The sequence below is a fragment of the Equus przewalskii genome, chromosome 19 (genome assembly GCF_037783145.1).
Source record: "Equus przewalskii isolate Varuska chromosome 19, EquPr2, whole genome shotgun sequence".
Lineage (NCBI taxonomy): Eukaryota > Metazoa > Chordata > Mammalia > Perissodactyla > Equidae > Equus > Equus przewalskii.
The window spans coordinates 16,943,302-16,955,319 of record NC_091849.1 but is presented as its reverse complement, the minus strand read 5'-3'; the positions used below and the strand labels follow the sequence as shown (position 1 = coordinate 16,955,319).

The window sequence follows — 12,018 nt, the reverse complement described above, 5'->3', positions numbered from 1 at the left end:
AGATGTAAAAATGTGCCATTCTAGATCTTAAAATCTAACTGTGAAAATGAGATATGTAGAAAATAAGATATTAAATGATAGAGTGCCAAAATGCACGTACAAATAATAAAGGCTTGAGATTTCAGAGAAATGGAAAAACAGCACGAGTTGAAATTGGTCTGGTAAGTGGCACTTAAGCTGGATCTTGAAGAGAAGATAGAAAATTTGGTTTCTGATTTCTTTGATGCCATCCAGCCCTCTGATAACTCTTTGTGACTTTGCAGATATATCTTCATTCTTGCCTACTTCTGTTTTACTGCTTAGCCAAATTTGCCTATTAATTTCTTTGTTATTCCAGATATTCCTGTGGCTAGGTTATAACCTCACTTCCTGTGTGTTGGTTCAAGTGCTCTGGGCCTGTAAACCCATGTCTTTTTGTCTTCCCCAGGTTGCACATCAGAGAATCCTCATGCCTTAACAGTCAGCCCTTTTAAAGCATTCTCTCCTCAGCCGCCAAAGTTTTTCAAGCCCCTATTGCCTGTAAAAGAGGAGCATAAGAAAAGGATGGCTCTTGAAGCAAGGCCTCTTCTAAGCCAGGAGGTAAATGCTTGACTCATCTGTACCATGTAAAATAGCCGGAATTAAGTTGCCTGTGGAGAAACAATTTGCATTAACAAGTCAGATGCTGCATGTCGACCTGTATGAGTTATCACTCTGGATCCTATTCTGGAATACCTCTTTCTCAAGTAGAATTTCTTATTTGTTGTTACTGCTGTTGTTTTCTTTGTGTTTATAGCTTCTCAACATATTTTTTATCTTTTAAGTGAGAAAGAGATGTTCCCTAGGTGTTTGGAAATATTAAAGGCTTTTATTTTTTTGGATTTGATAAAACCAATTATGCTATGTGCCATAGAATCTATGTAGTCTTGTCAAATTTCATCAGTAGTTTAACTCCAGCCTGCAAAATTGTTTGCTGCACTACTCACATGTAATAAAGGTGTTTGCATTGCTTTTCTAACTCGCACGCATTAATGTGTATTTTGGCTGTCGTCGTCTTCTGTGTGTGATGCATCTGTGTGTCTTAACCTTTGCAGAGCATGCCTCCATCTCAGGCACATAACCCTGACTGCATTGTACCCTCAGGAAGCAATGGCAGCAGCATGCCAGTAGAACACAATAGCAAACGTGAGAAGAAGATTGTAAGTTCTGGAACCATTTCTGTCATATTGCCTGGTGGTGGGTTTAAGGCCCTTTCACAGACAATCGTCCAAATACTTTAGAAGAAATTAAAATATGTATTGGGTCTTTGCTTTTTTAAAAAATGTGACCATCAGTAATGAAATTTTGCATGAACATGGCTATGACATAAGATTTTTCTCAGTGTTCATTTATTTTATTTTATTTTTTTGCTTAGTATAAATTTGCTTAGAAAAAGGGGGAAAGGCACTTTTAATGATTCTAGTCTTTAAAGGTGTAACAAAGAAATCACTTTAACTAATACGGCATCTTTCTAATGTGCCTGTACATATTGCCCAGATTCTGAAGTTAATCTACCTAGAGGAATTGCACTTACTTGGAGTAAGTAATCATGCATTTAGTTGTGGGTATGTTTGAAAGCTTTTTTCGTGTTGCCTGATGCTATTGCCAAGTTCAGTAGTTTGTAGCCACACTACAATCCATCATCACCTGTCATCATCATCTCTGCATCTCAGGTAGCCTTTTTAAATTTGTTGGCCAAATATATTCCAACCACCCTCGTGTCAGACTCACTTTCAGGATGGCTTATCTAAATTTTGCCACAGGTAGGTTGAGACTCTACCTGTAAAACCTCATTCTCTAGCACTTGGTTTTCAAATTACAAACTTGAGAAATAGTTTTTAAAACACTGTATACCAGGCACTTTGGATTACAAATGATACCTCAACTAAAAGGAAAAAAAAAAAAACCTATATATTCTAAGGCCTGGAAAGAATTCTCTAATTTTCTGTCTGAACTTTCACTCTCCTGTGGCTTCCTAGACTTTGAAAAAGTAAAGCAGCTTGGAGCAAGAACGAGCAGCCTGATGTTTATGTCTGCATGTGGTCTGCTCTGTGGGCAGAGTGTGGGAAGTTTCTTTTCCCAGCAACACCATGTCAGATCCATTCCAAGGGCTCATTAGTTTGAGGTTCTTTAACGAGTCTAGAATATGCTGCTAATGCACAGTGTGTGAAACTAACTAGAACTTAATCTGGACGTTCAGCTGGCCAGTCTCCTGCATGCTTGAAGTTCTAGTGGATCTTAAGAAATGACTTTCTCATTCCTTCTGTCTACTGAGGGAAATGGCAAATGGCAAAGCACCATTTTCCCCTCACCACTTTGTCCCTCTCCCCCACTTTGCCTCTATGTTCCCCCATCCCTCTATCCCAAAGCCCCCATCCTAGCTCCTGCTGGAGAAGAGAGTACACATCAACAGCTACTCCTTCATCTCTCCAAATCTTAATAAGCTGGCCAGTCATTTACTTGACCACCCCCTGCTTAATTAATAAGGGCTGCAGCATGAGCTAAAAAAGGCCAAGTGGCTAGTTTGTTACCCCTTCAAATCCTCTGGCTCTATGGCCAATTGGGTCTGTCTGTCTATTCACATGGCACTCACCACCACAGTGCCAGGCACTAAATTTAAACATATTTTATCAATACCTTTTGGTAGAACACACCATCAAGAGACTGCTGGATGACTCTTCTGGGCCTGCCCAGCAGATGGTTTCACTGTTGATAGATTTGACCTCATAGTTATTTTCTTTACTTTCCTTTTAATGTTTTTAAAGAAAACCCATCTCAGGACTTCTAGCTATCAGAGGGTAGGATGGGACCAGAATCTCCAGGCCTAGGGAGCCTCCAGCAACAGCTGGACTCCGTGTGATGGAACATACCGTGAAGCCACTAAGTAGAGTTTCCTGGGACCATTTTTCTTGCTGGGATCTTATGAGAGCGATCTGCCTCTACTCTCCATAGAAACCTGGCTCGCTGAGCACCCTTCATCTCTGAAACTGTCAAATTGTTTGATTCATTTCAGATAGCAGCTTTTCCAGATATTTTGTTGATTTTAAGGGTATTACTTGCTTGCTCTGAGGTTCTGGTTTCTCTTTGGGAAGGTTTCATTTTATTTCTCCCCTTATAAATGGATATAAACCGCTTTATTCCTTTGTTCCTTATTCACTTTCTTTTTCCATTCTTGAAAAATCGGTGAATTAGTGGTTCAGTCTGATCAGGGGTGTTTGAAATCATTTTTGAGAAGCAATATTAAGACATTGTTCCTTTCATTTTTTAGCACATCCAATTACCAAAGTAACCTGTCATTTCACATAAAATATAGTAAATATAGTTATAGCTTCTTAAAGCAAGATTTTGTTGTCTGATCAATTTGGGAAGATATACAAATCTGCTTCATGTCTTGTATGAATAAGATAAAGGCAACGATATGCCTTTCGAGCTTTATCTTTTTAAGTCGTGAAACAGAGAGAAGAGCAGAAAGAAAGTCATTCCTCCCTGTCTTAGGTCTTGCATAGACAGCATATGGTTTATTTCTCTCATTTTACATAAGAAGAAACAAAAGACTTGCTGAGTGACTTGCCCAAGATCTCACAGTTATGAGAGTGTAGGAACAAAGACCCCATCCCTCAGCAGAATTGGGCTGACTCTGGTGACTCCAGGTGATCCCAGAAATAGTGCACTTTCAGTCAACCTTCTGCTGCTCTTTCTAAAAGGGGCTGCCCACACCTTGGTACCATGGACAGAAGTACTGGGGGATGTCCCTAATGCAGTCCTTCTGAAAACAGACCATCTCTCTGATGGATAACACAGAGCTGATTATAGTGGGAGTGGAAATGACTTTAACCAAGGGAAATTCCTTGCAGAGTCACTGCTTTAATGTGGGTTTTAATCCCTTGTTAAAATCAGGTTGTTTTATGGGCAAATATCAGTTGCATAAACTAAATCACAAAAATCAAATCATGAAGACTGTAGCTATCGAGAAGTTTGAGAACTTGACTCCATGCTCCACTTGTAGGTAGAGCTTTAATTCTTTTTGTCCTTAAGACATAGTAGGAAGGTGCTTAGTTTAGTCTCCTTTAAGATAGAATGATAAATAATATTTTTGATATAAAAAGTCTGCCTAATCAAATTCCCTGAACATATGGTTTAAACCAATTAAGTCGTCTCTTTTCCCCTCGAAAGCAATAACTCAATAAACTCTCAGTCTCCTTTTACATGTTGGAAAATGTTTAATCACTCTTCAGTTTTCTTTTTTCTGGAGTTAGTTATCCCCACTCCTTTAGGCTTCCTCTTTGGGTCATTGCCCCACCCCCCAGCCCCATCCTAAGTGTATAATTATGTACTGATCCCTATTTGAACTTAATCTCTTGGGGTTTTTGTAGACTCTTCAGTTTTACTAAGGTCCTTCAGGAATAATTTTTTATCTTTGTGAGTTTGATAAATGTACACCTATTTCTACACATTGAACTCTTGATGGAATATTTCACTCAGCAAAGTTGTATTTTAGGATGACAGGCCTTTCCTCAGTCTTCAGAAGAAATAACTTCAGGCATAAAAAAGCCCCAAATTGCTAATCCTCATCTTCACATTTGGTTTTCCTTGCAACAACTAACTTTTTAGTAATTAATTGCATCAGGGACTCGGGCTTGGGTAATTGTTTCTTTGCCAGCTTAAATCAAAAGGAAATATAAGAGATACAAACACTTGAAATTCAATTTGAGTCTAAACAAGCCAAGTAGAGAATCTAAAAAATATAGGCAAAGGCTACTGATTCAGACCACTCTGTCCAGTCTTTGCTCCTTTACAAACGTTCCCCCCAACCCCAGGGAAATACCCTCGACCCCAGCCCCTTTTTAACAACACCGCTCATTTTAGAGTGCAGCTGAAGAGAACATGGTGAGATTAGTGTTGCCAATAATATTGTTTAGCTAATTTCTTGAACTTTATCACTGATATTTGATTTTCATCTTTGATTAATATCCAAGGAATTAAGACTGATGGTTTTAAATAATTCATATTCAAGTTATTTTAAAAACTAAAAAGCATTGAAGAGTATTAAGCTATTTTTTAGGTATTTAACATCTTATGAGATGCGAAAGAAAATATTGCTATAAAATTCAGTAGAAGAAATTTATGTTCTTTTGTGAACTACCATCTGCCATATCTGTGGAACATGCTCTTCCTCCCCCTCCCAATCCTCTCTCTCCCCCCCACTTCTCCTCTCCCTCTCCACTCACCCTCTTTGAAATGAAACCTTAATACGTAAGGTTCATGTTTTGGTTCCAGGTCTTTACAGCCACCCTGTTGTTATACTGAATGGAATTTCCATCCACCCAAGCAGTGTCCAAGATTGTTATAAGAGCAAGAACCCAAAGTCTTAACTCCTGAGGGCAGGGACTATACTTGTTTTGGCTCAACATTGGTATTCCCAGTTCTTAGGACAATGACTGGCACATGCATAGTGAGTGCTTGATGAATATTTGTTGAATGAAAGTCACATTTTAAAAGAGAAAAGGAATATTGATAATGTCATTAGATGTTTATGAGATTAATTAGAAATGGCTAGATAGTGTTATTATTTATTTTTATTTGAACATAACATACTCATATGTTTTACATTGTTTTCCACCAGATATAAGACAACCATTCATTCGGGGAGAGAGATTGGGGAGTTGATAACATCCACTTTTTCATATTTATCAATCTTTATAAACAGAATTCTAAAGATATTTGACAAAGGAGATTTTCATTTAAATCTCATTGTCTTCCTCACTGTATGGTCAAATCCTCTGTCCATGCCTCTCAAAATCCTTCTAGAAAACAGTAATTATTAGAGTGATTGTTAGTATTTTCCAACCTTACAATATTTACTATAATACTGAGAATGAATACTGAAATTGTGTTCTTTGCCCTTTTGCTGTTGGGTCTTTATTTTACTGTCCTTTCTCCCCATAAACTAGCTCAGAAACTTTTCACAAGTTACCTCATTTATCCATACCTGACTTCCCAAGGTGAAGATTGTAAGTACAAGTGAAACAGCGGCTTTTCTCTGCCTCTGGCTGTCCCTCTACTCATTTAATTAGAAAAGGGAAAACATCATAACTGAAAACTAATCATGAGTAACTGATTAAAAATCTACTGCACTTCGTTCCATGCTTTCTCTCAAACCAGGAGAGGAAAGGTTTTTAATTATTAGCATGGATTGAGCACAGAAGAAATAAATCTCTTTCATATTAGGTGATAATGGGTTCACAGATCTCTGAGAATAATGTACCTGTGTCCACAATAGGTGAAAAGATTTAACCAAACTCAGAAAGAAAAAAACCATTAAACATGTGAATGTGAATGCCTTTAATAGTAAAGTATTTAAAACTTGTCTCAAAATACAGTTGCTATAAGGAGCTAGTAACTGACTTTTGCTTCATTCCTCTAGGACTCTGAGGAGGAGGAAAATGATCTGGAAGCTCTTAACAGGAAGCTGATAAGTTCACAGCCTTATGTACCTGTGGAGTTTGCCGACTTCAGTGTTTACAATGCCAGCTTGGAGAACAGGGAGTGGTTTTCTTCTAAAGTAGATCTGACGAACTCAAGAGTCTTAGAGAAAGAAGTGTCCCGTAGCCCTACCACCAGCAGTATTACCAGTGGCTACTTTTCCCACAGTGCCTCCAATGCCACTCTGTCTGACATGGTGGTCCCTTCTAGTGACAGCTCAGATCAGCTAGCCCTTCAGACGAAGGATGCAGACTCCAGTGAGCATTCCGGACTGTCACATGTTCATGATTTCAGACCGTCCTCAAGCAAAGAGTTGACAGAACTAGAAAGAGGCTTGGTAAAGGATAAGATAATTATGGTGCCACTCAAGGAAAACAGTGCCTTAGCCAAAGGGAGTCCATCATCCCAAAGCATTCCTGAGAAAAACTCCAAAACGCTCCGTAGGACTGGCTCATGTTCAGAACAAGATGTGTTCTCCAGCAAAAATGGCCAACCAGCAAGAGAATTCTTCCCCAGGGAAGTGACCATAGAACACACCACAAACATCCTTGAGGACCATTCTTTCACAGAGTTCATGGGTGTGTCAGATGGGAAAGATTTTGACGGTTTGACAGATTCTTCTACTGGAGAGCTTTCAAGTAGGAGGAACCTACCAAATAAAACGGACAATAAGAGTATGTCAGATGGGCTGCAGGACCCTGGCCAACTGCATTCCTCAGCAGAGAATGACCAGGTAATAAATTCCAGAGGCAGTCCTTTGGGTTTTGTGCTATCAGTGAGCACGCCTAGTTGTGCACCAACCCCCAGAGGCCCTTCACCACAGTGACGTGGTAGAAGAGGTTCATTCAGATGTTTCTGACAGGGAAGATGGACCCACTGGGGAGCCAGCTCACGTGCTACCCAGCTGGCTGACTGTGGGGAAGCAAGTCTGCTTGCATAGTTTGAGTAGGACTATGCAATATATAGGACCAGTGGCTTTTCTAACTGGCATATGGGTTGATGTTGAATTAAGCATTCACTTGGATAAGAATCAGTCAATTGCAGTTCATTCCCTGAGATGTTTAATTACTCGCTATCTGAAGGTGTTCTGGTAGCATCTACCATATTTCATCAAATCTGTGATTTCTTTGATTATTAGATGCACCATTATTTTATGTATCATTCAGAAAAAATACTTCCAGTTAAACTACATCACATCAGCAATTGTAAGACACATCCCAATTTCAGAGATGTTAAAATGTGCAGGAAAAAACATACACCGTAGAATTGATAAAAGACAATCATTTGGTGCCCATAAGTAAAAACATGTTTTGGGGAAATTCACCAGTTGGTGAATTCCTGGAGCAATTGAAATTTGGGCTTTGGAAGTTACCCAGGTTGATTTTTTATAATGTTTAATTTTCATATTGGAACAAAATGGATTTTTGCTAGTATTCCTAGGGAAAACAGCAAATTATCTAAATAAGAGATTATCCACTTCTGAGCGCTCTGCTCCTGAGAACCACCATTTCTTCCCATTCAGGGGCACTGTTTTGGTCCCACACCCCAACCGCAGCTGTGTTAGGGGTATGGGAGTGCCAGGGCTTAGCAAAACAAAGAGCTGACAGAACTAGAAAGCAGCTTGGTGAAGAAGATTGTCATGGGGACATTCATCTCCTGCTTTGCTAAGGAAGTCACCATTTCCACCTGGAGGCTTTTCCCCTGGGTTCTCCATCCTAGCCTTTAAAATTTCAGTACATGGTCATGTATACAGTGTACTCATAAATAAACTGCAAAAACCGAAACAGTGATCTCTTACAATAAGAAAAAGACTCCTTTCCCCAACGTGAGAATAAAGTTACTCATTACTTTTCTTGCAAACAAAACATTCATTTGTTTAAAAGTCTTCACCTTCCTTCACACCGATCTTCATGCAGACTCTGCATTGCCAGCTTACATCAGCTTTTCAGTCCTTCTTCCAAGAAGTCCCAAGACTTGGTCAAGAAGGCCAAGGGTTAATCCTCCACCCTAGAACAGTGTTTCTCAAACTGAAATGTGCGATAGACTCACTGCGGGGTGTTAGGAGATTTAAAAATTCAAATTCCCAGGAGTCACTGCCCTTCACACCTAAGCTTTTACCTCAGTAGGGGGTGGAGCAGGGGAAGAAGCTTTTCACAGCCCCCTCCACTGAGGTAGTACGAAGTGGGGTGTCTGAGGGCTGCACTGGGAGAAACATGGCCCAGAGAAGAGGAAAGAGGGGCAACAACCCCCCTCGTTTCATTGCCTGGATTATTTAGAACCCAACACACAGGAACAGTACCTGATTTTTGCTTTCAGAAGGCTCCAGAATAGCATGTTGCTTGCCAAACATCTCGGTTTAAAAGTAGAATTTATAAAAATATTTGTTGTGTCAGGGTCATGTGAGATTATGGTGATTTTTTTCTTTTCTTTTAAATTGTTTTAGTATTTTTGTTATATTGGTTTTATTAAGTTGTTTTGACAGTGTTAAAGTCTGACAACTTTTTAAGTACTAAAGGTTGACTTTGGTTCTCACCCTGATATGAGTTAGAGTGGAGGCCCAGAAATAACATTTTTTAACTTTGACCTTGGGTCTTACTATCATTGCTTTTCCTAGAAGCTTCACCGTGGGGCTGAGTTTCTCTCTTGTATGGAATAAATTCTAGAACTGGTTTCCATAATAAACCAGATCCTGTGGGTCCCTGTAGGAAGAGCCCCTTGTGTGGGGTGAGCGTGGGGTGGGTGCAGTTTGGCTAGAGGTGGTCCCTGTGGGTGGTGAGGGCAGGTGGGGACAGGAGCTGAACTCACCAGCCTCTGCATTCCAGGGGAGCGCAACCACCCGGTGAAAGGCAGCAAGCACTTCCTCCGCAGGCCGTGGCATCTTTCTTCCAGTCGCCTCAAGAAAGCACCAGTCCCATCTTTAAAGCATGCTGTGGCCCAGCCGGACCGGACCTCAGACCAGCAGAGAAGCCCTGTGCTTCCAGGGCCACCTCCTTTCCCCTCCCAAGCGGGGAGAAGCGGCACTTTGTCACGCGGATGTATCGGCAGCCTCGGCTTTTTCCAGAAAGCCAGAGAACCGAAAATCCTGGATTAATTAAGTGGCAGTATTTTTGTTTGCACTTACTACGCTTCTACACTGTGTAGAAACCTCCACAGATTCAAACAAACTTTATTCTTGTACAATTTTAATCAGTTCTTACTGTAGAATCTGGAGTCAATGCTCTAATTTTTTTTTATAAATAATATATATTATGTATATGAAATGTGTATCTATAGTATGTCTGCTTGGAGACAGACAAGACTGCACACTAAATGCAGATAAAAATGGTTTGTAGGAAATCATAAGGTACTAGACTTTGTTACAAAGCAACTTGGGCAATCTCCCATACACTAGCAGGTGAAAAAGATTTGATTGCCTAAGAACGAGGTCGCAAATCGCTCTTTGCAGAAAAGGTTACAGAAGGCCGTTCTTTATAACCAAAGAACTCACATAAGACTGCACGTTTTTGCTGTCCACTCTTGTTCTATGTGTACATATATGTTTGACTGCAAGTTTGGTGCCAGCTCCCCTTGGCTACCAGGCCACGTGCTGCCGTTCTCTGTCCTCTGTTTCATAAGCACACTGAAAAATCTCACAGCTATATTCTTTGGTCTTCCACCTGGCCCACTACCTGCTGACTCGACATTGTATTATAACCGTTGACAATGACTGGGGCTCTGACTCCAGCAAATCTTAGACCTTGGTTCAGCCCAGCCAGGCAGGTGGAATGCGGAGAGCAGTATTACTGTAAGAAAACACAAGGACATACCAAGAGTTGGGTTGGGGAGGGAAGGGGTGTTCATTTTTGTCTTTTTGTGGTTTTGTTTTGGATTGGTGGGTTTTGTTGTGGTGTGGTTTTGGTGGTGTTTTTACTTAATTTGGGAAAATGCTGAAGAGATGGAACGAGCTATAAAGTTCACGGGTGCCCACTTCACCGTGTTTGCAGGAGATGATTGAGTACAGATGACCCTGCTGTCCATGTCTTCACTTGTAGCGTTCTCCTAGTGATGGAGATGTTGAAGGATTATGTGTGCAGAAATTTTTACAAGGGTACTTTATGTACCTCCTCTGTAGATGCCTGTACACTTGGTCTGAATGTACAGCAATAATGTGTTATGAGAGCGAGAGAATGTGTACAGCCTGCTGTACCTGTTTTCTTTAAGTCCTTAGCATCAGTAAATGAGTAAGATATTGGAGACTTTAATGAAAAGCTGCTGTTCATGATTTTTGTGTATAGTGAGCTGACTGTAGTATTTTACTATTGTCTGTTTAAAAAAAAAGAACTGTAATTTATATCCCTTTTCAACTTTATTGTATTTAATTGGTACAGATTTTTTGTGTGTGTTTTAGAATACAAACTGTCTAATTCAGATTTTAAAACATCAGTTGTGTGTCGTTAATAACTGCCATTAGTTTCAGATCTGTTTCCATGTTTGTATGTGTGCGTGTCCCTGTAGCTTAAACAATAATAGTAACAGCCAACCTTCGTTGAGGATTTACTGTGTGCCGGGCACTGTTCCCAACATTTGATATTTATTATCTCGCTTAGTCCTCACAGCAACGGATGCCATAGGTACTGGTGTTATTAAGTGTTTGATGAATGGAAACTGAGGTAGAGAGGTGAGTGATGGAGAGGGTGGCAGAGCCAGAACTCAGCCTGTTTTCCCATCAGGCTGTCCTCTCCGTGCTGTGTCTGGTGATGTCTCACGGAGGGGCAGGCGTCTTGAAGGGAGGACTGGGCACCTTCAGAGAGCAGAAGGGCTGTGGTGAGTGTCACAGGTTCCGGACTGACCAACACGAGTGGGAAGCATCTGCAGCAGCTAGGACAAACTGTTACACGCGCTCACAATGCTTAAACAGATGTTTAGAGCGAAGAGCAGTGCCCTGCCACCTGAGAAACAGTAGCTAAAGAGAGCTTAGGAAGAAAGATTTATCTGAAAATGGTATTACAGAATCTTTTCAGAAAAATCTCAGTACTTCACAATAGCCTTTCTGAAGTGATGAAGAGTTAGCTCTAGCCTATTCCGGATGGAAGAGTGTCTTATACACACTTCCAGGAGAAAGCAGAGAGGGGAAAAAACCCAAAACTCACTTGAATTTTTTAGAATGGGAGTTGGGGGAAGAAAGCAGCTATTTAATATTTAAATAGAGGATGGCAGCCACGAAAACAGTTCAAGACAAAAAGCAAATTGTCATTCCCTTTACTATTATGAGATCAGTGCTATTTGGTCATTGATATTATCATTTGCCATTATGACTATGGGAGATAGCAGATGGGTTTTAGGTCATATTTTATTGGATAGTTAAATATAGACGTGTTTAATAGTTAATTTCCAAAGTACTGTATTACGAGTGTCATCCTACTTGTTTATGATTTTTGGACACACATTTTATCGTGGTAAAAATATAGCCTTATGTTTCTAAGGTGCCAACTTATGGGAAGAATAATTGTTTATAAAAATACTTTTAGGGTTAGGTAA

General features: G+C 40.2%; 1 protein-coding gene across 1 annotated transcript in view; it reads left to right on the top strand.

Annotated features, from left to right (window-relative positions):
• Positions 1–7,399, top strand: part of KIF13A (kinesin family member 13A) — a 193,732-nt gene extending 186,333 nt beyond the window's left edge. The window contains 4 exon segments of the mRNA XM_070584117.1: positions 428–579; positions 1,074–1,178; positions 6,443–7,240; positions 7,242–7,399. Of these exon segments, the coding sequence (XP_070440218.1) occupies positions 428–579; positions 1,074–1,178; positions 6,443–7,240; positions 7,242–7,280 (1,094 nt within the window). The 3' untranslated portion in view covers positions 7,281–7,399.
• Positions 7,400–12,018: the final 4,619 nt, after the last annotated feature.